Genomic DNA, 27869 nt, shown 5'->3' with positions numbered 1-27869 from the left:
TTACCTTATATAATTTATTTATCTCAAAAGATATCACATAAGGCAAATGACACTATGATATAGTCTAGTTATAGGTTATTAAAACATGTACAACACATTTCATTCATGGATTGATGTACAAAACATTTCAGAAACATAAGTTAAAAAAACTTAACACTCTGTTCTATGCCTCATTTTAACAAGATGAGATTAATTATTACCTTATTTGGCAGACAAGGTTTCAACATGAAACAACTGAAGATCGTATCAAGAGATTACCTGTATCTACTTAAGAAATAATTCATGGAAGCCATATATTTGTTGGAAATTTACACATGGCCTGGGCCGTGATATTCGAATTTTATCCTGAGCGTAAGCGTTAGTTTCATTCAAACTTTAAAGAATGAATAAGTCAATATCTGGTTATTTTATTTTACCAAAAAAAATTCAAAGAGCATAGTAACTCTTTTTGACATTTAGTTTTGTTATTTTGGTTTTCTTCTAGATCTATCTGTGATGAACAATAACTACCAAATTGGGGACTGTCAGCAACCCAATAACAAATTCTGGTTCATATTCAAATTTTAGGGCAGATAAAAAAACATTTCATTGCCAACAGATTTGCTACAAATGCTTTAATTTCACAGATATTAGCCAAAAACTGTATTTTACCGCCCTTACTTACTCCTAATGTCTTATATTTATTCATGTCGGTCATCTTGTTTGATAAGAGGAGAAATTATATACCCTAAGTGTGATTTAAGCCAAGTTTGATTTTATTTTGCCTATACGGTTGTTTTAGAGAAGAAGATAATTGTAAAAGTTGACGGACGTCGAGGTGAGACGAATATTGTTTGAGTTTTTCCCAATAATGATACTTCGAAACTTTTTATAATAAAGACGAATACAAACATTGAACTCTTGTGTTTTAACAGGAAGGTTTTACTTAAAAGTATAAAGCTAAAGATAGGTAATATTTGTTTATTTTGTAGATCTTTTTTCCCTTCTATCCATAAGACGTTTTAAAAATGCATTACAGATTAAGGAAATAGATAACATTGATCTGGTCTTTTATAAATGAGTTGTTTTCCTGTACGGTTTCCTGTTTAAAATTCTAGCCACTTATCCTCTTGTCGTATATTTGAGAAATTATATTGTCTTAGTCCTTATTTTTGTGATTTCCAATTTAAAAATTTTGACTTTGCATATTAAAATTGGTAGTATGAATTAAGAACCTATTTTTTTTTTTAATTTAACTAATCAATGCTCTTGGTAGTGACATATAAATTTGTAATAAAGTACTACAAATAATCACCAAAAATAAACTTAGTATTTTTTTGTGTTGCCTGCGTGGGTAATATATTTGACCTTTAACCAAGACATGTGTGTCCATACTACACTTATGTCCCGCACTATAATGCAAATTGGCTTAAGCGAATCGTTAAAACTTCTTTAGACGTCAAGTTTACACAAACTTGATTCTCAAAGCCTCTCAAGTATCGAAACCTCTGCAAGGCTCTCAGGAACTACAACTGATTTTAAAATTCTTGATTTTCTTTCTTTTGTTTTGAGACCTAAATAATACCAATGCAAATATAAGGTTAAAGTCCGAGTCAACCATTTCCCGCCATATTTTCAATCTCAAATATCTCGAAAAGAATGTCCTTAACCTATTAATATTTTTAGCTTATCTTTATCCATAATTGATGCTATACCAGCTGATAGTATCAATTTTAATTTCTTAATGTTTTAATTTGTATACCTTACCTCACCTAATTACATCCTTAATAAGAAAAATATGTAATGTGTTTATGAGAAATAACTTGAAAAAATTATGATTTTGACCCACTCTAGCTACAAGAGTTTGAATTTCAGATGAAAAATTGAAAATCTATAGCTGAATCTCGAAAAAAATCATTCTCGGTTACAAAATAGAAATAAACCCACTACTTACACATTATCAATATGTGCTTTAATTCAAAATCTCATTTGACCTTTTAAATTAAGATCAAGATATTGTTATAGGTATAGTATTTATATATATATATATATAAACAAGTCTAAATTGAAAACTACGTTTAACCCTATATATGCTCCCTGAAAATACCTATATTTTTACAAGATTATTTAGTCAACTACATGCGATAATAAAAATACTTTTAAACATGATTAATTGTTTAAAATACTCTATTTTGTGACATCCCCAAATTTGGAAATAGTTAATTTTCTCAATCTAAGCAAAAATAAAATGAAAGTATAAACAGTAACAATTAAAAAGACGAAATATTTTTTTTTTTTATCTAAAAGCTTTGAAGAAAACAACAATAAGTCCTACGGGGAGGATTTAATTGTACATGAGTATGTCAAGACAAAAAAAAATATAGACATTTACGAACAACTACATGTATTTATTTAATATTTTTGTTATAACAGTGTTGTCCCGGAGAGTTCGGTTTTATTTCTGTTTGAAATTACAATTATGATTCAAAAGGAAACAGTCAGAAGACTTTCTGTAAGGTTCAAAAATTATGTAGAAATCACCGCTTTGCATTAAAACTCGATGTATCCATTGATGAATTTTGATAATGATTTTTTTGGGCGAAGTTTTGGGTTTCATTAATAATAACAAAATAATCGATAGAGTCCACATAAACTTAAACAACTTATTTACAAACAGTTACACTGCTGTAACATTTTAAATCTTCTACACCATCGTATATGATTTATGGCAAACTTGGAACATATCCTCTGAAATTGACATAAAAAAGAATATCATTTTCTTCTGGAATAGGGTAATAGTTGTCAAAAATTGCTTATAGTTTTTGTTTCCAATTGTCTTATGTTAACAGAGAACGGGTTTATTGTTAAGACACCAGAAAACAAATTTATTGTTAAAATAACAGAAAAGAATGAATGTTGCTTAACAGATATTTGGAATTCACACTTTTTTGTTAATTTGAATTGGCTGCGTCTTAAAGTTAGTAGAAATCTTAAAGATTAACAGAATTGGCACTTACGGTGAGAAGAATGACATAAAGCTGCAAATTACAGAGTGTTCAAAGATAGTTTAGTTCCGGAAGTTTATTTAGATGATTTATTAAAAAAAAAAACAGTCTTGAAGAATTTTGCATATTTAGAACTAATACTCATAAATAACCTATTGAAGTTGGTAGATCGTATAATTCCAACAGATAAAATTGAAAATGAGCTCTGTTTAAAACAAACGAAATCGGGGATGAATTTCACTTTATCTTGGAATGTCATTTTTTTTTTACATGATAGGAATTATAGCATACATAAATGAAGTTACACCAAACCAAATATCTTAAAGTATAAACTATTGATGTCATCTAAAAAGAAAGCAAAGATTATTAAACTATGTAGATATTGTACATATCTTTTTAAAACGATGGTTTATTGAAACATTGATACAGATAATACAAATTAAATCAACCCAAATCCAGGTCCAGATATTATGGACTCAATCATAACCTCTTTGAATTTGTTGTAATCCCCTAAGTGTAATGGCAATGTGATGTCGAATGAACAAGTCGACACAGTAGGGTAGCATTTGTCATTGGTGAAATGAATGGTAAAATTGGAATCAAATCCACCGGGTGGTATGCTGCTACATCCTGTGATAAATTGTAGCACATCCTCAGTCTTGACCGATCCATCTTCGTATTGGCATTTCCCATCTGAAATTAATATATATTCATATAGACTTGACATAAACACTAATGAAGTTAACATTGGATCTCATATTTTTAATGGAATTTTTACTTACAGAGTACGAATAAGAAGCTTTTTTTATATATATAAGAGCTGACTGTTGCTCACAATATCGTTGATTCTAAGGTGAGCGACCATATGATTTTTATAGACTAGAGCATTTGCTTACCGATATATTATTTTTTCTATTAATACATGTATAAGTAACATTATGCTGCATGTTGACTCTAAACTATATGATCAAATATGTTCTTGTTCTTTAACTTAAGTATAGGGCGGTTCTTTAAATCCCATCTTTGCTAGCCAATGGTTACGATCCACTCCCCTTCTCTCCATATGGTCCAAGGACACAGTTATCGTCCTACGAATATAGTCCCTAGTGTAAACAGTGTATAACTTGCATGTTTTATTTAATACACTTTCCCAATTTATTTCTTTATATTAAATGCATGAAATATATAGTAGGGGGATGTAATTACATGTCAAAAAAATTTGGGTGCTGAAACTTTATGTTAAGTAGTGAATTGGTCCAGTTCTAAAAGGTAAAATTTTATCACGTCTGAAGCTGTCAAACTGAATTTCACACCCCCTAAACACAGAATTGTCAATATTTTGAGTTAGAGCTGGTAGAAGTTTCTATAATTTTGATATTATTTGTCTCACTGGTAGTACACTACACTGTAAAAATATTTTGGAGAAAGAGCAGGTGCGATTTTTTTAATTTGAATTTATTGTCTAAAAGAAATGCACTACGAAATAACTGTGTTCTCGGGCCATATGTATGTGGGGAGAAGGGGATTTGATCGTAACCGCCTTAATTGGCAGAAGCATATTTATATGTTACAGGGGATTTGTAAAACCAGGAATTTTGTAAAATCACTGAAATTTCAGGGAATTTGTAAAATCATTGAACTGAATTTATTTTTACAAAATTTCCTTCGGGATACTATCTTATGATCATAAACAAGCTTCTGTCCATGTTTGGTACAAATACAGGATAGTTATAAAGAGTTATTAAAATTAAAAACAAAATATCCCCAGAGTGAATATTTGGTGACGCCGACGGAATGTATTATCAGTATGTCTCGCTTTTTCGAATAAAGTTGAAGGCTCGACAAAAATGACTGAGAGACAGATGTTTCCGACTTGTCGCAAACAAAATAGATTGGTTTTGCCAAAGGCAAAATAAAAAAATTGTCTGGACAAAATATCCATAGCCCCCCTCCCCCAAAATTAAATGGTTGCTGCCTAAGACAACTGGTATCTTGCCTTTAAATTATTTCAGCTCAAAATAAGTAAAAACTGTTTTTATTAGGGAGGACATCAAAAGATCGATGGAGGATAAAAAACTTAAATCAAATAGTTTGGGGTGGGGGGTGGGGGGTCAACAATGCTACAAGTTGTGTTAATCTAAAATCGATTTTACATATGTCCCTATTGGTCAATCAATTTTTTCCAAATTAAGTTAAGTGTGGGGGTCAGTGAAAAAACTATGTGAATTAAGTTTTTTATCCTTCATTGAACTTTTGATGTCGTCCCTTACTTAGGTCTTGAACTTTCCTATTGATTTTGTTCCGATTATTTTTTTTTTTGCGCTGAATTTTTGTTTCAAAAGATGTCCCTTAGAATTTTGGTTTATGATAACATATAGTCTATACGCTTTTGACACTGACCACTTTCATTTGTAAGAGTTATCCCCCCAAACACTGTTTTTATGTTATAAAATTTCCATCACAATCATAACAGAAAGACAGAAAGCAACAAATTTATTTTTTAAATTGCTTGTTATATCCTCAGAAATTTTGAATGTTACGTTTTATTTTGAATGAAGGGTTACGAAGACTCCATATGAGATTTACTTCCCCTTTTGTATTTGATATAAGTGATATGCATTTTTAACTGAAAAAAACAGAAGGAAAAGACTAAAAACTAGGGCAAGGTCAAATTATGTTTTGAATTTGGGTTATTTTAAAAAAAATCCCCCCAAAAATTTAAGATATATCAATAATTTTTTCACTAAATTGTTAGTTCAATCAAGGATTTGTATAGTTGTCTAACTATACAAATCCTTGGTTCAATGTTGAGACATGTATTAAACATTTATGAAGGTATGTTGACGGTAAAGGAGATTTCGTTCCTTTTTAACTTTGAAATTTCATATATGGTGGTTTAACTCATTTATCAAGTATAAAAAAACTCCTAGGGTAATTTGATTTCATTTGGTTTATGACCTTGAAATTGAGCTCAAGGTTAAACCATAGTGATAGAGACCTGGGATCTTTTCATTGATATTTTTTTTTTTTTTTTTTAAACTACCTGAACCCTTTTTATTGGGAAAATATCAAAATTAATGTTTATGGTTGGAAAGACCTGCAATTGTTCTCTGAACAATAGTTTATTAATTCTTTTTTATATTGTTCTACCTAGTTTAAGAAATGAATAGTGTGTTATCAGTTAATATAAAAAAGAATATGTGGTATGATTGCCAATGAGACAAGTCTCCACAAAGAGACCAAATGACACACAAATTAACTTAAGGTCACTGTACGGCCTTCAAAAATGAGCAATTAAAGCCCATATCCCATAAAAGGCACAGAAATAACCTTGTTAAACAATAAAATGAGAAAAATAATGGCCTAATTTATGTACAAACAATTGTACAAAATTTCAAGTTCATCCTGCCTTTTTTCTGTTAAATGTTTTACCCCCTTAAATCTAATGGTGGCTTCTTATTTGTTAAGTCTTAGATTCTTAGATTACTCCTACCCTGGCCAGGCTTTTCTAGCAAAACAGCTGCTGGATGTCATAGTAATCTTGGACTAGCCGACTAACACTTCCATGAAATAAAAAAAAATGTAGGGGGGGGGGGGGGGGGGGGGGGAGTTAGTTTTTGTCAGCACCCGCCACCCAGACAATTGTAATTGAGAATTATAGTGTAAAAAGTTGCTCTGATACCCATCACCAATGTATTATAAATATATATATGCCTCCAAGTCATTTTTATACCCCCGCATTAAAATAGAGGGGGTATACTGTTTTACCTCTGTCTGTCCGTCAGTCCATCCGTCCGTCAGTCAGTCCGTCCCATGAAACTTTCGTCACAATTTTCTCAGGAACTACAATACAAGGATTTCTGAAATTTGGTTTCAGGGTTTATTTAAGTCAGCTATACCGTGTCATGTGTTTTTAGATTGATCACTTGACAACTTCCTGTTTACCGAACACTTGTATGATTTTACACATGATAGCCAAGTTGAAAATTTTCGTCACATTTTTCTCAGGAACTACAATACAAGGATTTCTGAAATTTGGTTTCAGGGTTTATGTAAGTCAGCTATACCGTGTGATGTGTTTTCATGTTGATCACTTGACAACTTCCTGTTTACCGAACACTTGTATTATTTTACACATGATAGCCAAGTTGAAAATTTTCGTCACATTTTTCTCAGGAACTACAATACAAGGATTTCTGAAATTTTGTTTCAGGGTTTATCTAAGTCATCTATACTGTGTGATGTGTTTTCAGATTGATCACTTGACAACTTCCTGTTAACCGAACACTTGTATGATTTTACACATGATAGCCAAGTTGAAAATTTTCGTCACATTTTTCTCAGGAACTACAATACAAGGATTTCTGAAATTTGGTTTCAGGATTTATATAAGTCAGCTATACCGTGTGATGCGTTTTCAGATTCATCACGTGACAACTTCCTGTTTACCGAACACTTGCATATTTTTACACTATTAATATTATCCACTTGCGGCGGGGGTATCATCAGTGAGCAGTAGCTCGCAGTTTCACTTGTTCCATAAGCACTCAATAAACTCAATATTAACTTTAAAAAATGGTAAAATAAAAAAAATCCCTACCAACCTAACCTACCCTACTATTTTTCAAAAATGTAATCATGGTAATAGGAAACCCACATCATTTTTTTAGCCATGTTAAAATCTTAAACCTTTTTAGTGTCTATTTGAATTTTCAAGATGTATGGACACGAAGCAACATGCATACTGTGTACATGTACATTTGTACATATATATGTTCGTTGTATTAAACAAGATTAAGTGAGGGAACGTGTTTCTTATTTCATGTTATAAAATGGTTCAATTTATATTTCACTAAAGTGTACATGTGGATCTGTTTAATAATGATGGGATGATTTTTATGCTTTAGCTATGATTATAGAGTTTTGTTTTCTGGTCTGTGCGTCCTCATGTTTCATTTTCTTTTGTTCTGCTGCAGTTTAAAGCTTTTGGTCGAGTTTATAGTTTTTTATGAAGTTGAAGTCCAAACAACTTGAAACTTACTACACATGTTCCCATTGATATGATCTTTCAATTTTTAATGCCAAATTACAGTTTTTATGCCAATTTCATGGTTGACTGAACATAGAAAATGATAAGGTAATGATAAAGTGAGTGTACTATGGACATATTATTGTTTGATGATTTTTTTATTTTCATCCATCTTGGAATCACTAATGGCATCAGTCATCTGTCATCAACATTTTTTATGAACTCATTCCCTTCTTTTGACCAAAACCCCTCTGAAAATACTGGGCGAATGTTAGGATACCCCTGAATAATTTTTTTAAGATTTATATCTTGATTATTATATTATACAATTGTAGCTCTAAACTAAAAACAAAAATGTTCATCAGTTTAAGATGAGAATTGTACCTCCCCCTCCCCCTCTCTATTTTAAGTTTTGTTTAAACTACTTGGTTAATTGAACTTCTGAGGGCTTAATTTAGCCATAACTATCGTTAGGTACTTTGATTATAAAAAATACATGTGCATCTGTCCATCTGTTCTTACGTCGGTACATCCCGCTTCAGGTTAAAGACTTAACTCCATTAGATGGTTACAAGGGAAAGTCACCATCTAAAAAATGATGATCATGACTATAGGAAAAAAAATCATCTCTTTTATCTTCAATTTTTGTATAAACCCCTGATTTATATGGAAAATACATGTATAAATGTCCATTAAAATTAAAGCTTTATATTACCTTGGCAATCAAAAACAAAGCTTTCAAATTGTTGAGCAACGTCCTCAGACAACTGTCTATTATTGCTGCCCCTGTCACCAAAACTTTTTATTTTGATCATGTCAATCAGATGGTCGGCAGTGAGTTGTTGTGTTTTGCCACAGCATTTGCATAACATTCTTCTGATTGTTCCTGAAATATAGTTTAATTTTTAAAATAGCAATTGTAATACAAGTGTTATATTTAAAAAGGCAGTAGCAATGGTTTAAAAAAAAAACATGTTGTGATGTTACACTCTGGTTTCAGTAAAGGATGAAGGTCGGTATCTATTTAAACATGAAAACCCCAATTAATTGTTTGCACCTGTCCTAAGTCAGGATCCTGATGATTAGTGGTGTTGTTTGTGGATTTTTTTTTTACGTGTTTCTCGTTTCTAGTTTTTATACAACCGCAAAGTATTTTGGTATCACGTCGTCCAAAGACATTTGGTTTCAGGACAATAACTTCAGTTTATGTGAATGGATCTCTATTAAATTTCAATACAAGATTTGAAACTACTAAAGGAAGGTCTGAATTGAGTTTGGGGGCCAAAAACAAGCATTTATCTAGTTTCATGACAATAACTTGTGTATGAGTATTTGAATAGCTCTGATATTGTAGAAGGTTTGGATATATTTTAAGGTTTTGGTCACAACACTTTAGGAATTTGGGGCCCAAAAGGGGTCAAAATAAGCATTTTTCTAGTTTCCAAACAACTTGTGTGTAAGTGTATGGATCTTTCTGAAATTGTACCACAAGGTTCTATATCACAAAGGGAAGGCTGGGATCAAGTTTGGGAGTAATTGCAGAAAGCGTTTAGGAAATAAGGACCACAAAGTTACCAAAAACAAGCCTTTTTCTTGTTTCCAGACAATAACTTGGGTTAAAGGGTATATGCTTCTGAAACTGTAATTAAAGATACCATACCCAAAGGGAAGGTTGGGATTGAATTTTGGGGCAATTGCTCTTTAAGGTTCAGGAATTCTGGGCCAAAAATAAGAAATTCTGTGTCTTCTTCAATTAATATAAAGTCCTTTAAAGTAAGTTGCATAGTTTAACTGCAAATTAAAATCAATCTGATAGACCCTTCATCCCTAGCGATAGTTTTTATATACATATTATTGTATCTATCTATATCAATGTGTTCATAAAAAACAGTAACAGACCTATAATATATTCAAGTATTTGTTATATTAAAGGCAAATCATATTAGAATTATTAATTATTCTTTTTAAATTACCTGGGTTAGATTTCAGCAATGACTGTAGACCCAATTCTTCCGCTCCTTCCCAAAACTGGTCAAGTATTCCTTTTTTGGAGGTGATTCTAGAAAAATGGGCTATCAAAGCTTTTGCAATGGATAGTCGGGATGTTGGGGATAACCTTGATGTTATTCCCGACTCTTCCATTGCTGATAACACTTCATCATCTTTATTTAAGTCATCAAGTGGTTCATTTTGGATCTGAAGAAAAAATTGATAAATATATTATTTACATATTAAAGACATTTGTAAGATAAATATTTAAGTAGCCAAACATAAAAACTCATAAAATCTACCAGGTTTGAATATTTTTGTTAAAAGTTTATAAAGGAAAGTTGAGGGGATTTGAAATTTATATAGTCCTAACTTTGAATATAATAAGAAGGTTCAATACCTCAAAAGAAAGATTGGGATTTTAGTAATATCTCACATTCCAAATTGAGGCAAGGAAACCTTTCTTTCAACTCTTACCATTGTATGTTATAGTCATGATCTGATGTTGAAAATGATTGTTTTTGGGAAAATAATCTGTTGTTTGCAATTTACCAAATAATTTAATTTATCAATTCTAATTGTGTACATTAATATAAGAGTAATAAAAATGACAGAAATGGTTCTTCTTTAAGGTTAATGACCTTTTCAGTAGCCATTTTTGTACAAACTTTTCAAACTTCAGTAGTATAAAAACTTGAGATATAATGAATAATTGCTCTCCATCTCCCTCCAAAATGATGCTATGACTTTGAATTTACAAGAAGTACATGACTGGGCAAGTGATTTTGAAAAAGCTGATATGAACAATTATCAATGATAGTTTTAAATGGTTAGAAGAAGGGACAAAACTAACATAAAACTAACATAGATAATAAAAGATCACTTTGAATTGCACATAAGAGCATTATGTTAGATTTTTTTGTGCACATATAAACTACCAAACTGCACATGTGAGCAATCTGATTTGCATATGTTCCAGATCATATGAGTATTTTGACCGTACTAGTACGTACGAGTACGGTCTGGACCGTATGCATACTTTTTCAAAATAAGTTGGTCAAGTTTATTAGATGCAAATGCATATAACAGATCAACATAACATATAACTCTCAAATTAATAAAAGAAATAGTTCAATTTTAATTGAAATAAAAACTTAAAATCTGTTAATCTCTACTTGTATTTAGTATATGGATCTGTAATACATTAATTGGATTTTGATCACTGAAATTGAAGATATCAAAGTAAACGTAATGTGGGAGAACAATTGTTTTAGAATATTTAGCAACTTTACAAAAAATGCAAATGCAAAGGGACATGCATGAACTGCAAACATGATAATGTAAAGACATTACCTAACTTGTGTCACCTTGGACGAGAGTACTTAAATAGGATTCAGATACAATTTAACAAATATTTATTTCCAATTGTTTGTTTGTTCATTTTATCCATCTAATTGTAATCATAACAATTTGTAAAACTTAAAATAAAGATTGTGATAAATGCTGGTTTAAATTGAACCCATATGATCCAATAACATGTATAGTCAGCTGGTAAAGGACCATCCGCGTATACTCAAATGGTCTGGACCATACATGTACGGTCCAAATACTCATATGGTCTGGAACACATACAATTCTTACATGCATCTCATGTGCTTCACAAGTGAAACTCATGTGCTTTTGTTAGCAATTTCTGTACAGGTATAGAGGTAGGCCATTTTGTATTTATCCAAAGGGCCCCAGGAAACTTGATGCAAAACATTACTATTTACTGTTTCATTGCATTTAATAGAAAAAGACTTTGTTGCAAATAAACCAAGATTTTTATAGAAAATTCACAGCCTAATTTAGTTTAATACAGATACAGAAAAAAGGCTGTGGATTTTCTATAAAATTTTCATATGTTTAGTATTGAATCAACACAATGGTACAAAAAACTTAAATCACCTTCTGAATGAGTTTTTTTTTCTCGTCATCCAGCGTGTCAATAGTTGCTGAATCTGCACCCATGTAGCCATAGGTAACCATAGCATGTGTCAGAATAGGGGAAAATGCTCCACCTTGTATTATTATGGTTGCAAGCATTTTCCCTATAGTTTTATATGTTCCTTCTATGAAGGCCAACATATTGAATGTCAGCTCCTGACCATTGCTGCCTATTTCTGAAAATTAACAAAGAATTTGTTGCTTTAAATCATTAATTTACATGCATTCAAAAGACCATAGCAAAAAAGTAATTATTTTGTATTTCATTATTTAAATGCATAAAGAATATATTAAGAAAACTGTGCTCGGATAGCACACTAATGCCCCATTTACACTTTCATTTTTTAATACAATGTAACAAACAATAATTTATCCAAAAATTTCAATAGGCTGTATTGTAAACATTATTGTATTAGTAACTACATAATAATTTAGAAAGAGCATATCCCTAATGAATATGTGTACCAAGTTTCAACTTGTTGATACCTCTAATAGGATGAAAGACATAGGTCTGACATGAAGGAATTTTTTTTTTGTTAACTTGGTAATTTTACAATATAAAGTTTATTAAGCAGCACCAACATTATATGATTTATGCTCTGATGTCCCATGTAGCCTGCAAGTTAAAAAAATGTTTCCAGAAAACCTTGTGATAGCATTGTGTGTGTGACTGTCTAAATAATGTACGTGCTTAAAAAAATTGAGACATTCATCAATTTCTAAGTACATGAAATATAATTAAAACAAAGTGTTTGTATTGAAAGAGTAAACTATACAACCTTCAAAATAAGAGGACTTTATCATTTGACGTAGAAGAATTTCTAAGTATTCCCTTCTAAGTCCTCCCTCATCTTCTCCACACTCATTTCGGAACTCAACCTGAAATGTATATTATGGTAGAATTAAGTGAAACACTCCTTATAACCAAGTTTTTGATTTTGCAACATTATTCGTGTACAGTATAGTGAGGGTGAGATACATTATGCAGCATTTCTCATAAATTGTGTTTGTGTATGCAAATGCAAGGTATACCATGAAAAAAACATTTTAGAAAGTATTTATTTTTATACGACCGCAAAAATTGAAAAAATTAGCGTCCAAATACTTTTATTTTTCGCACTCTAACTTTAGTAAAAGTGAAGAGAAATCCATGAAATTTTAACACAAAGTTTATGACCACAAAAGGAAGATTGGAATTGGTTTTCGGAGTTTTTGTCCTAACATTTTAGGAATTAGGGGTCAAAAAGGGCCCAAAAAAGCATTTTCTTGGTTGAATTTTTCAGACAAAACAGACAACTCATTGTTGGGTAGCTGTTCCAGAATTAGTAATAATAAGACCTATCGATAAGTCAACATGATTAAATTGGTCAATCGACTCCTATTGTTGGGTTGCTGCCCCATAACTGGTAATTTTAACGAAATTTTACTGTTTTTGATTATTATCTTGAATATTATTATAGATAAAAATAAAGTGTAAACAGCAATAATGTTCAACAAAGTAAGATTTACTAATAAGTCAATGTGGCCGAAATGGTCAATTGACCCCCTAAGGAGTTATTGCCCTTTATAGTAAATTTTTAACCATTTTTCATGAATCTTAGTAATCTGTTCCAAAAATCTTTCCCTCTGATACTAGTGGGCTAAATTAATCCAAACTTGAACACTATCATATTTGGGGTATCTAGTTTAAAAAATGTGTCTGGTGACCCGGCTAAAAATAGAACATAGGGTGAAATGCAGTTTTTGGCTTATAACTCAAAAGACAAAGAGCATTTTAGGCTACACTTAAAAATATTTTGGTTTGCCCAAACCCTACCTAAAGGTTGAGACAGTGGGTAGGTAGTTAGGCATTTTCTTTCTTTTATATTCAAAAAAAGAAATTGAAGTATCAGATGTTTATTAGTCTTCATTCCTATTTGATTAAAAAAACCTTCTTCAAATCAGGACAAAAAAAGAATTTGAGTAGGCAGCTTTATTCTGGGTAGGTAGCGTTTGGGCAAACAAACCTTTTATTTATTATGGCCTTATAGCAAATCTGACAAGGGTTATAATTGTTGATCAGGTCAAGCTCTATCCGCCCTGAAATTTTCAGATGAATCGGACAATCCTTTGTTGGGTTGCTGCCCCTGGGTTGGTAATGTTCAGGAAATTGTCCTGTTTTTGGTTATTATCTTGAATATTATTATAGATAAAGATAAACTGTAAACAGCAATAATGTTCAGAAAAGTATGATTTACAAATAAGTCAACATGACCAAAATGGTCAATTGACCCCCTAAGGAGTTATTGTCCTTTATAGGCAGTTCATTATAGATAGTGATGATTGTAAGCAGCAAGAATGTTCAGTAAAGTAAGATGTACAAACACATCACCATCACCAAAACATAATTTTGTCATGAATCCATCTGCTTCCTTTGTTTGAATACAGTTTGATATGCACATAGAACAAGGAGAGTGACACAGGCTTTTGAGAGCTTCTAGTTTAAAATAGGTATATTTGGGTACAAAGGCAATTTTGCTATTGGTCCAAGACCACATTTATTTTGTAGTGCATTTCTTTTAGAACATAAATGGATATTTAAAAAATCCCACCGGCGCTTTCTCAATGAAATGTTTACAGAGTCTTGCACTACTTTTGGAACAAATTATATCAAAATTATAGAAAACTTCATCGGCTCTAACTCAAAATATAGACAATTTTATGTTTAGGGCTTCTTGAAATCTTTTGACAGCTTCCAAAGTGCTAATTTTTAACCTTTTTCAGCTGGACCAAATCACTACTTCCCTTTAAGGGGGCTCCTGGGTATAAATGATTTTTTTTTTCTAATGTAGGATTTCGCTATATTTTTTCATAAATGAACTTTATCCTATACTTAAAAGAAAAATGAAATAAAAAAATGGGGTCACCGTTTGTTTAAGCTAAAATCTGCCTCTGGAAGAAGCATACATTTTTGTTAATGTCCTTTTTTTCTGTTGAACTAATAGGAGAAAAACAGGAAATAAAAAAATAACATAATATAAGAAATCGCTTAAATTTTACAATTATTTAGTTTATGTACAGCTTATTTGAAAACAATAATAAAAAATGTAGGTCACCGAAGAGTTAAAAAAGATATTTCAAATTTAAGGCCAAAAAATGGCATTTTTGCACCAAAGGGAGATAATTTGGAGCGTTTTCAATTTTTAAAGTCATCTGGGGCCAAACCAAATCATTTTTTTGGGTTGTTTTTTGTAACATATCATAAAGTAACAACTAATAGTGTAATAAATAAAATTTGTAATGAAAAAATAAAGGTTTAATTTTTTGCTAAAATTTTTGTACCCACGAGCCACCTTAATATTCGGGACCCAATTTTTTTACAGTTTAATTTCACCACCCTTCTTGCAATTTGAGGTATTAAACATAGAGATATAAATTTGAAAGGGGTATAAAAGTCAATGGCAAGTAACCCGCTGTTAACACTAGGGACTGTATTCGTGAACAACGAAAATTAAGGGACGACAATTGTGGTCTTGGACCTACTGTGACGTTTAAGGTGGTATGGGAGTCTAAAATAAAAATGATAGAATTTGTTCATACTTTGCCAATATCAAAAGAAAAGATAGGGTCACTGTATGTTTTTTCCAGCTAAAATACAAAATAGGAAAATTTCATGTAGAATCCTTCAGAAAATGCACTGTTTTAGAGTTACCTCCCCTTGAAATGCCAATTTAAAAAAATTAAATAAAAACAACCAAAACTTATCAACATTTGCATAAATATTAATATTTGTAAGTTATATTCTTATAAATTGGTTCTTTTAAATGAAAATTCACATTAAAAATCTGCATTCGTGCATCACACTTAGCTAACTTGATAGAAAATATGGACCTTTGGTTCTCTGTTTTATTCAATCCAAGATGGAGGAAGACACCCATACCACCTTAATATAGTAACTGACATACCTTTAATGTTTTGTCTATTTTAAAGTGTTCTCTGTTAAAACACCTTAAAGAGTGGTCCCATAAAGATTTGGGCTGTCTCGAAACCACTATTTTTTGACTGTTCTCTAAATCAATGGTCCTAATTCTCCAATCAATCAAGAGGTCCTTTGTATTTTCTTCTGACCTATTGTAATTGAATAAGAGCTCGAGTTTCGTTTAAGCAAAGCTAGTCAATATAATTTCTTGCAAGTTAACATTTAGCACACACTGAAGTTACAAAACAAAATCCCACAAAACTAAATACACATATGTTAATTTCCTAAAAGATTTTTGAGGGATGACATATATTTATGAAGGATTGGATCTAATAAAGATATCCCAACAAAAATGCAGAATATTGTTTACCCCCCCCCCCCAAATTTTTTTTTTTAACATATTACAAGAAAAATCAATATTCCTCTTGTCTATAAATTAACCAGTGACTGTGGAAATCCTCAACATTAATGTCATAATCCTGATGCTTTAATTAGATCTTTTCTCATCAAGTATATCCTAGTATATAGTTATTCTAGATTATGAACAGTTTTATTATCCCAACCTATGATAGTAAAGAGGGGCATGATGTTATCCAGTCTGCATGTTGGTTTATCCTTTAACTGATTGTTGGTTGTTATTATTATTTCATACATATTCTTGACTGGGACAACCTAATATCAAGTATGAGTTACGACTTAAGTCATAATGCAATCATTTCTGATAAGAATGCAAATAAGAGAAAAATACCTTTCAGTTGTTACTTGGTTTTGCTCATAATTAACAGCAATATCATCTTGGTTTTGCTCATTATTAGCAGCAATATCATACATCTCATAATCATCACTGTCATATGTACTTGCCATCAAATCTTCATATGTCCTTAAAACAATACTTCATAAATAAAGATGCAGACTATTTATAATTTCTTAAAATTTAATTAAATATTATGTTTATCGTGATTTATTTTCCATACTTTTTTAATTGGGTTTCATATGTATGAACATCAATAATTTCAGACACAATTTTGAATGTACTAGTATTATCATATACTAAGGATAAACATGGTAATAACTTGTCTCATGATTTATCTGATGTATCAGCGGCCCATGGTTCTGTCAACGTATATTTGTTCCACCTAACAGAAGTTCCAGTGGAAACTTTATTATAAACAATGTCATAATACCTGTACCTGTCGGAACAAATATTCTATACTATTTATTCCGTTAGGAACATCTATTGTAATATTTATTCCTGTGGAAATAATATTCCAGAATAGTTTTTCCAATCGGAACTTATATTATGAAGGAACTTCTATTCTGTGTTCAATATCAGACCAAGAACAACATAAACAAAGGACTAATAAGGGCTGATATTGATCAAGGCTTGATAATACATCTGATATGAACAATGACATGTTTATAAAAATACAAATATATCGACCATATAGTTATAAGAAGATGTGGTATGAGTGCCAATGAAATACTGTATAGCGGGTTATCTTCGCGGGTGTAAAATTTCGCGATTTTAATTGAACAAGGTATACAAAATATTTTGGCGGTTATTATTTTGGCGGATTAAAAACTTTTATTAATACCTTTGTATGTACACTTTTAATTTGGCGGAATTTATTTTGGCGATTAAGTTCTGTCCGCGAAAATAAGCGAAATTTTGCACCCCGCGAAAATAACCCGCTATAAGGTAACTTTCCATTTAAGTCACAATTTGTAAAAGTAAACAATCATAGGTCTTCAACACATAACCTTGGCTAACACAGAGATAAGATATATATCTATCATATGTTTAGTAGTAAATACAGTAGTTTTGCATATTTGATAAATAGCCTGCTGTTTAATCTTTATCCCGCAACTTTGATGCGCACATTTTATCGCAAACCCTTTACATCACATATATCACATGCCTCCTTTTTAGCTCACCTGGCCCGAAGGCCCTTCAACAATGAGCATAGCCCATACCGCATAGTCAGCTATAAAAGGCCCCGATAAGACAATGTAAAACAATTCAAACGAGAAAACTAACGGCCTTATTTATGTAAAAAGATGAACGAAATACAAATATGTAACACATAAACAAACGACAAGTCTGGTTTTTTTTTGCTTAAGAAAAATTTTCCTCGAAATAAGTCCAATAGAACGGTCTTTCGGTCGTGACGCAATTTATTGAATGACGTCATTGTTTAATATATGACGTTTGTGACATCAAGTTTTCATATTTTTTGGCACACTAAATGGAACTATAAAAAATACAAAACACACAAAAAAATACAATAATAAACAAAATATTTTTAAAACATCAGCACGCAATTTGTAAGGTAACCCAGGTGCTTTGGATAAGCAATTGAGAAGTTCTTGTAAGGTCTTTGAAACAAGACAAAAGTAGAACTGAAGTTAACCCAGTGCTATGGGTCAGAAAACAGTTCATATATATGATATAATACTCTCCTGTTGAAATATATCATAAAGCGTATAAAACATAGCAAAATCTGTATCACATGCTGTATCACCCTCGACCAATATCATCCTTCGGGCCTGAAGGCCCTTGGGCTGATATTGGTGTCTCGGGATGATACGACATATGATAAGGATTTTGCCATGTATTGTTTTCTATATACAAGTAAATATAAGTATATATACATGTTTGCATCCAAATTAGATTATGTTGAATTGTGTGTTATTGCATAGCAATATAATATTTCCCACAGAAAGTAACCAAAAGCTAGCTAGCAATAAATTCCAATATTGCACTAGTGCAATAAATCTTCAAAATTGATGGAAGTCATCAACGATAAAATCTTAGTTTAAACCAATTTTTACTTTCAAATATTATACTGATAAACAATAAAAGGGTTATTGCATGAATATTGTCCTTCTAAGAACATATATTGCCTTTGCAAGCTCGAGCAATATAAAATTCTACTCAGGACAACATTCCCCAATACATATTGTCCCTTGTAGAACATATATATTGCACTCACAAGCTCGTACAATATAAAATTCTTATCAGGACAATATTCCCCAATATTCCCTATATTATCACATATTTGTTACGAATACGTATATGCAATAACTTCAAAATTGTCTGTGGCAAAAAAAAGAGGTTTTTGGATATTGTGCCCTTATTCCAAATGATGTGATGTCATTGTGTACATAACAACAATTTTTAACACTTTTGTGATAAGAAATTTAAGATTTTACCAGTTAATTTCATTAAATTGTTAATATCAATTATAAGTTATAATTGATTTGTTTTGCTTTCAATTCTGCAGAACTTAAATATGTGATAAATAGATTATAACATGTCTTTTCCATATTGGCCCTGGTATCATCCCTTGACCATATCGGACCTTGGCTAAAGCTTTGAGGCCAATATGGGAGTCTCTGGATGATACCAGGGCCAATATGGAAAAGGGCATGCATGTTATAATCTATACTGATTGTCCTATTTGAAAATGTGTTTGATAAAAAACCTTATTATTGGCATCAGTGTTGATGGTTTGTCAACATTCCACAGAACCTCAGCAACGGCAGAGTGGCATATCCCATATTCCATAAGTTGTCCTTGGCTTGTCCAAGAATTGATTTTTCTATCAGTTTCAGCTACACTTATTTCAAAACCTTTTGTTGAAAAAGAGTGAGAACCAACAAAATTCACCAGTTCCTGCAATGATTAATTTCAATTCATTTACTCTCTGAAGTTATGTAGTCTTCAATAAATATAAGAATATGATGTATAATTGCCAATGAAACATCTCTCCATCCAAGTCACAATTTGTAAAAGAAAAAAAAACATTTAGATTAACCAATCATTATGAAATCATTTATATACCATATAAGTGTTTAAAGGCCCTCAGAAAAAATGGAGATTAAAATAATTGCTTTATTTGTCCTTTTGTCATATGTCCCAAAACAAATGAACTTTGATATTATTTTGCTTTAAAACTTTTTTTTGATATATTAGACAAAATGCATGTAAGTACAGCTCCATGTAAGAATCATGCATGGAAGTTAAAGTGACAACTCCATACATGCCAACTTTTCAAAATGCCTAAGGTTGTTTTACGTGCAAGATACATTGTAGCTCATATAGTCTTACAAAACCTTCATGGGGGGCCTTCAAATATATTTTAATGTTGTGTTTTGGCTTCATCAATCATACTTTTGCAAGACTTTCGCCATGGTACAATTAATTGTTTTGTTTAAAATTGTGGACAAAATTGCTAATGCACAGGCTATAGTCTTTAATGTTATATATTTTATGTAGGACTCAACAAAATTTTATAAAATGTAATGGTTACACATTAGTAAGTTTTTTATCACACTGAAGTGTAAACTGAATGCTGCACTACAAGAGTCGACACAATAAACATTTTGGAAGCTTGTCAATGTTGAAATCAATTAGATAGAATTTTCCTGGTTTTAATTTGAAATCTTAAAACTGTTCCTTTTACATAAAGTAAATTCAGGTATCCCCTAAATACATATGTGTTAGCAGACAGACCCTCTGTATTTTAAAATAACGTAGAATTACAGTACTTGTGTAACCTAAAATATTGTCCTCCATGAAATATTGTCATTTTATATGAAATATTGTCTTAAGACACCATTTCATTATGAAATATTGTGCTTGTTCATGAAATTTTGTCACCGCCTTAAAAAATTCTGTCTATGACAATATATCATTAATGAAAACATGTCTGCTAACAATATTATATATTAATATTATATGTCAACAGCATAATATTAATTTTCCCTATAGAATACTGTCCACAATAAAAATTCTTGTTCAAATTAATACAAGTTACATTACACAAACATGCAGCATGCAGATTTTTGAATAATATTAAAAAAATATTTTGTTATTTGGTTATTAATATTTATATATATTTATAAGTACGTCTGAGTCAGTGACAACTCTACAACAGATTTATCCATCGGATATATTGGGTGGATGTTTAGACGTGTTGTATATATATTTATATAGATACATCACTCCTTCTAATTTTTCTTCATGAATCACAAGTCTTTTCATAACTTCATTTGATTTCTTATCAAAACATTTGAAATAAATTTCATTGCTCTCTATTCAAAAGGAATTAGACTTTCTTCTAATTACTCTCTTCTGATTTTGTGAAATTCCTTCCAGTAACATTTTTAGACTGAGAAAAGTATTTTATATTCCTTGCCATCCATGATGACAAAACTAGTTTTCTATTTATACCTGTATCTATTTATTATTATTTCTTTTTTGTTGTTTTCAATTGAAGAAAAACACTTTAATGATATTTTTAACCATAATGATATATGATGACAACCTCCCCTTCATAAGACAAATTTTTTATGAAATATTGTCTTAAGGGAGCTACCATTTGATTTTTATGGGGGGGGGCTAGGATGAAATTTGAAAAAAATAGGCAGGACACGAGTTTTGAGTAAAAAAACAGCAGGATGAGACACTTGCAAAAAAAAAGAAGTCAGGATGACAATTTATGTAAAAAAAGTCAGGATAAACTAAAAAAAAAAGCAGGACCGGATAGAGTGAAAAATAAAAAGGCAGGACAGAGATTACAACTAAAAAAAATGCAGGACAAAATTTTTCATCCTAGCCCCCCCCCCCTAAAAATCAAATGGTTGCTCCCTAATATAAACAAATGATTACTTCCCTTTAGCAGGACAAAATTTCATACTATTTATCTGTGAATTATTGTAATTAAACAGACCAAATTCCACTATAAAAATTTGTCCATCTCAAGACATAATTTTATAGATGAGGACAGAGTTTCATAGTACATAGTCATGATATATTGTCTTGTTGGAAAATATTTCATAGGACATTATTTTGCTTTACACTTGCAATCTCATTCACAACGGTCTGGAGTGAACTTGACTGATCAGTGACATACATTTAACTGATAGGTGATCGATGACCCATTGAATACATCAGGTACCTCAAAGAAGCTTTTTTAGATTTACTGTAACAATGGTCAGGAGTGGATCTGTAGATTAAGGATTATGTACCCTTCTTTTGCTTCAAAGATAATCATATGGAAATTTTATAGAAAATCCACAGCCTTTATCCTTGTTCTATCATATTTGGCAATTTGATGACTGATAGATATAGGATTATTGCATGCAGTGCTAGCATTGATTTCCTTAAAACAAGTTTATTAATGTAGTTAATAAAGATATGGACCAAATCAAGTACACCTTTTAGGGTGTGCTCGACTTTAGTGACTCATCAAGAGGTATTTTGGAATATACAGGTTGTTTAGAACTTTTTGCAAAAAATAAACACAAGCACATCACAGAAAAGCAAGTGAGTAATCTATGTTTCAAATTTTATAACAAAAATCCCTGTATTAAAGGCTGTAGATTTTCTATAAAAATCTTGATTTATTTCAATTTGTCACAAAGTACTCTTTTTCTATTAAATGCAACGCAACAGTAAATAATAATGCTTTGCATCAAGTTTCCCCCTAGTATATATTCAAAATGGCCTGTCTCTATTATTCATTATATTATTCATTATATCCATAGTTTTGATACAATTGATGTTTGAAGAATTCGTACAAAAATGGCTACAGAAGAGTACATAAACCTTAATTATATGCATGGATAGGAAATGTTTATGCAAAGAATCTGCAGTTTTTACATGTGATAAACGCAGACTTCTACAAAGACACACTTTCCTCAAATGGGTTCAATGGGGTTGAAGCATTTTCATGATTTCTCAGAGACCGCATTTAACCTTTCTGAAATGATGAAATATAGAGAGGGACTTATTATGTACCTGGACCGAATCTGTCCTCCTAAATCTTCTCCTTTCTCCTGTCCTCAACTTAATGATAAAACCTGTCCCTGGTTCAACTTGAAGATCTTGCTTTCTTCTTTTAATCAACTGTAAAAAAATAATAATTGAAATATCCATTTCAGAAATTTTTGTATCTGAATATCTTTGATACTTAATATTTTCCTTTAGACTATAAGATGGACTACACTATGCAGTGGCGGATCCAGGATTTTTCATAAGTGGGGGCCCACTGACTGACCTAAGAGGGGGCCCGCTCCAGTCACGGTTCAATGATTCCCAATATAAGCAACCAATTTTTTTCTAAAAAGAGGTGGCCCGGGCCACCCCTGAATCCACCTCTGCTATGGTCTTTTTTCCAGTCCTCATTGATGTATGAGATCTATTCTTATCTTAGTATATTCAATTTTGGAAATGTGTGAAATATTCAGGATTTTTTTGGAATTCAGATATTTTTCTGTTGTGCTTTTCAATTTTAGTTTTCCACATTACTCATTCACATATACATTAGTTTTTTTTTAAAGCCAGTTGAAAATTTTAAATGGTAGGAGGGACAATTCATTTTTTTGTATTGACCTGTCTTGAAATATTTTCAATACAATATAAGAACAGTCTAAACAAATACATCTCAAACTCATAGAACATACATATAATTGTTCAAAGAGATGCATTTTTACCCTTTTTTCATGACTTAGAGGAGAAGCGCAACACCTTTTTATGTTTTTATATCAGATATTTTACAAATTATACAAACACTGAAACAACAGGGCCATTTTAGACTTAGTTTCATTTTACCTCTTCTAGTTCTATCCCATCATTCTGCTTTTGCAGTATTCTTTCATCTCCAATTCTTCTATCTTCATCCTAACAATCATTACAAAAAATATAATGAAACACTAATAGAGAGATGTAAAGCAAAGAAGAACTTGAAATAAAATTGCAATCTTTCCATGAGAGAAAAAAATCTTTTGTTTTTACTGATTTTTCAAGGTAAAACAATTAACCACCCTCATTTTATGAAAAAGGAAGTTTAACAAGTAAAAAAATATTTTTTTGTATTTTTCACTTTCTCCTAAATTGTCATTCCTGCTGTACTTGATTACCAGATATCTTCTATAATAATAACCGTTAAGGAGATGTAGACTGATAATAAACAAGTTCAAATTAATTTTTATGACTGTTATATTTCTTAATACATGCAAGTGGTTCTAAAATTTGAAATCCCTTACCAAAACGTGCTAACATGATTGCACATGAGGTTTTTAACATGCAAATTAGGTGAGCATTTTGTGAGCAAAAAAGTTGCACATATGAAACTAACCTAATTTGCATGTTAGAAACCTCACATGCAAATGCTCGCATGACCTTTGTTTCACATGTGCATTTTTATACGCCCCTCAGAATTTTGACAGGACGTATTATGGTATACACATGTCCGGTGTCCGTCCGTCCATCTGTCTGTCAGTCTGTCTGGCTTAAGGTCAAGTTACAGTAAATGAGCTATGTCACAGATTTCAGTAAAATTTGGCATACAACTCTGGCTCGATGAACTTCAACTGAAAATCGAAAAAATATTGCATTTATCTCAATTATCATTTGAAATATTACTGATTGAATTTTTACAAAATGGATGAACATTTGTATAGAAAGCACATAAAATCGGCGAAAACCCTTCTAAAATTTGTCTTAAAATCTCCAAATCTTTTATTCTACTCCATAGATTTTTCTTAAAAAACTATATGTTGTTGGTATATAAATTTTCGTTATAATGATGCAAAATAAAGATAGGGTCACCGACTTCGTTTTTACGGTATACTTCATTTAAAGTTGCGTTCTATGTGGAAAAATCTTACAAAACGTCGAAATAATCGTAACGTTATCGCGTTGCAGGCCGTTTTACGTTGATTTTTGACGTTTTTCACCACCAACAAGGTAACAAATTGATTATTAGCCAAAAAACGAAGTCGGTGACCCTATGATTATTTTATGTCATTAAAACAGAAATTTATGTGTCAACAATATATAGTTTTTTAAGAAAAATCTATGGATTGGAATTAGAGATTTGGCGATTTAAAGACAAATTTTAGAAGGTTTTTCGTCGATTTTATGTGCTTTCTATACAAATATTTATAGTATAACTAATCGCCGTATTTGAATATCGAAAATAAGACAACGCGTGACCGAACGACGCATGGATTAAACGAGTGCGCACTCGTTTAATCCATGCGTCGTTCGGTCACGCGTGGTCTTATTTTTTATATTCAAATACGGCGATTAGTTATTCCTTTTATTACATTGGCAAATGGCTTTTTTTTATGAAATTAATGTAGAAAATGTAAGGAACTATATATTTTTCCTACGCATTGACAATTTGTTTTGATCCGACGTTATCGACGTCTTGACAACGCCTATTGTTGTATGACGTCAGAGAGTGAAATAACCACGTTTATTTCACATGTGAATTTATCGGTTTTTATCTAACTGGGAAATCAATGTAATTCATTGCAACCAATGTAATAATTATAGTATACTGTTCCTTGACCTTAAACATGTCGCACCGTAACTTGAGAACAACTGATCCAAATTTCATGAAACCTAATATAGTTGTTTCTTATGATGGTCAAATGATCTGTATACTTTTTTGTGAAAATTAGATTTAAACTTTTTGATTTACAGCACTTTGTAACTAAAACAGGGGTGTGTTTTTTTCACATGTTGCACTGTATCTCAAAAACGATTCTTGATTATGGCTAAAAACTTTAAAACACTTCTTAGTTATATTAATCTTAATATCTGTATACTTTTTGGTGATGATTCAAAATTTCATTTTTGAGTGATTGAGTATTTTGTAAAAAAAAGGGGGAGGGTTTTTATACGGCCGTCAAAATTTTGACGGGACGTATTATGGTATACAAATGTCCGGTGTCTGTCCGTCGTAAACATGTAGTACCGTAACTTGAGAACGACTTATCCAAATTTCATGAAACTTCACATAGTTGTTTCTTATGATGGTCAAATGATCTGTATACTTTTTTGTGAAAATAAGATTAACACTTTTTGAGTTGCGGCACTTTGTAACTAAAACAGGGGTGTGTTTTTTTCACATGTCGCACCGTATCTCAAAAACGATTCTTGATTATGGCTTAAAACTTTAAATACTTCTTAGTTATATTGATCTTAATATCTGTATACTTTTTGGTGATGATTCAAAATTTAATTTTTGAGTTATTGAGTATTTTGTAAAAAATGGGGGGGGGGGGGGGTTAAAATGTTGTGCCGTATCTCAAAAACAATTTATGATTATTGCTTAAAACTTTACACACTTCTTTGTTATATTAATCTTAAGATCTGTATACTTTTTGGTGATGATTTAAAACTTTATTTTTGAGTTATTGAGTATTTTGTTAAACAGGGGAAGGTTTTTTAACATGTCACGCCGTATCTCAAAAATAATTTATGATTATTGCTTAAAACCTTACACACTTCTTTGTTATATTAATCTAAAGATCTGTATACTTTTTGGTTTTGATTCAAAATTTTATTTTAGTGATATTTAGTTTTTTGTAAAAAAAAAAACCAGGGTTGGGTGTTTCACATGTCCCAGTGTGTCTCAAAAACAATATATGGTTATGGCTTAAAACTTTCTCAGAAACTATTTATGATTATTGCATAAAACTTCCACACAAGACGTCCGGCGTATCATGCGCTCATGGCGCAGCTGTTTATTTTACATGTTGTGCTGTATCTCTATAACAGTTTATGATTATTGCTTAAAACTTTACACACTTCTTTGTTATATTGATCTAAAGATCTTTATACTTTTTGGTGATGATTCAAAATTTTATTTTAGTGATATTAAGTTTTTTGTAAAAAAAAAACCAGGGTGGGGGGGTTCCCGCCATGTCTCAAAAACTATATATGGTTATTGCTTAAAACTTTCTCAGAAACTATTTATGATTATTGCATATAACTTCCACATAAGACGTCAGGCGTATCATGCGCTCATGGCGCAGTTATCAGATTGCTCATATGAGCAGCTGCTAACATGTTGCACACGTGAAAATTAGTTCCAGATGATGATAATTAAATTTAATCTATAGATTAAAACAAAATGGCTGCTTCAAAATAGGATACTTTTTAAATTTAAATGAAGATCTTAAATAATTAAAAATAAAAAGAAACAGAAATGATAACTTACAAATAATTAACCACTGTGAGTCACACTGGTTTTTATCAGATTCCAACAATTCCATCATGTTCAAATAGCACAAAATTTGGCTTAAATTGTATCATCTCCATCTCCCTCCAAAATGATGCTTTGAGTTTGAATTTACAGGAAGTACATGACTGGGCATGTCATTTTGAAAAACTCATGAGCAATTTTCTATGTTATTAAAAATTAAATGGTTGGAAGAATGGACAAAATTTTCAAAGTACAAAACTAACATAAAACTAACATAGATGACAAAAGCTCTCCTGAGGTTTGAATTGCACATATGAGCATTATGTTAGATTTATTTGTGCACATATATAAACTACCAAAAACTGCACATATGAGCAAAAATTAATCTGATTTGCATACAATTCTTACGTGCATCTCATGTGCTTCACATGTGAAACTTGTGTGCTCTTCTTAGCAATTTCTGTATGAGACATTCTTCAATTACTCAATCATAGATAAAATAATAACAAATATAATCAATTATACCTTCTTCCTGTCAGCAGTGAGACTTGCAAGATATTCCTTATCTTGCAAAGCTCTAACTTCTGTTATTGACAATCCTTGGTTATCGACAATATTTCCCTATAATATAATATTGTTCATAAATACAATGTAATAGTATGAGAATGCTTTTTAAAATATTATTATACTAGAGATTTTTACATTGCTTAACATTATATTAACACATGACATTGGTAAAATCACTTTGTTCTTCTTGTACTATAATCATGATAATCTGGATAACGCACAGCAAATGTGTGCATTAACTACCTCATATATACTGCACAGTTCAAAAAAACTCTGACCTTGGGGGGGGGGGGGGGGGGTTTGATGTTTTCCAATCAAAGGGTGGGACTTGCAATATTTAATTCGTTTTT

General features: G+C 31.2%; 1 protein-coding gene across 1 annotated transcript; it reads right to left on the bottom strand.

Moving 5' to 3' along the window:
- Window positions 1-27791, bottom strand: LOC139522890 (G2/M phase-specific E3 ubiquitin-protein ligase-like). Its single transcript, XM_071316522.1, has 11 exons — window positions 27478-27791; window positions 23565-23633; window positions 22752-22859; window positions 19432-19622; window positions 16695-16826; window positions 15933-16095; window positions 12768-12867; window positions 11950-12164; window positions 9987-10209; window positions 8729-8899; window positions 1-3677 (listed from the first exon to the last, which is right to left on the bottom strand). Exons 4-11 carry the CDS (start codon window positions 19512-19514, stop codon window positions 3424-3426), a joined length of 1341 nt encoding a protein of 446 aa, XP_071172623.1. The 5' UTR covers window positions 19515-19622; window positions 22752-22859; window positions 23565-23633; window positions 27478-27791; the 3' UTR covers window positions 1-3423.
- Between the last annotated feature and the right edge of the window lie 78 nt (window positions 27792-27869).

Source organism: Mytilus edulis, chromosome 5, assembly GCF_963676685.1.
Source record: "Mytilus edulis chromosome 5, xbMytEdul2.2, whole genome shotgun sequence".
Lineage (NCBI taxonomy): Eukaryota > Metazoa > Mollusca > Bivalvia > Mytilida > Mytilidae > Mytilus > Mytilus edulis.
Note: the sequence above shows the minus strand (reverse complement) of the source record. Positions and strands in the feature narration are given on the sequence as shown.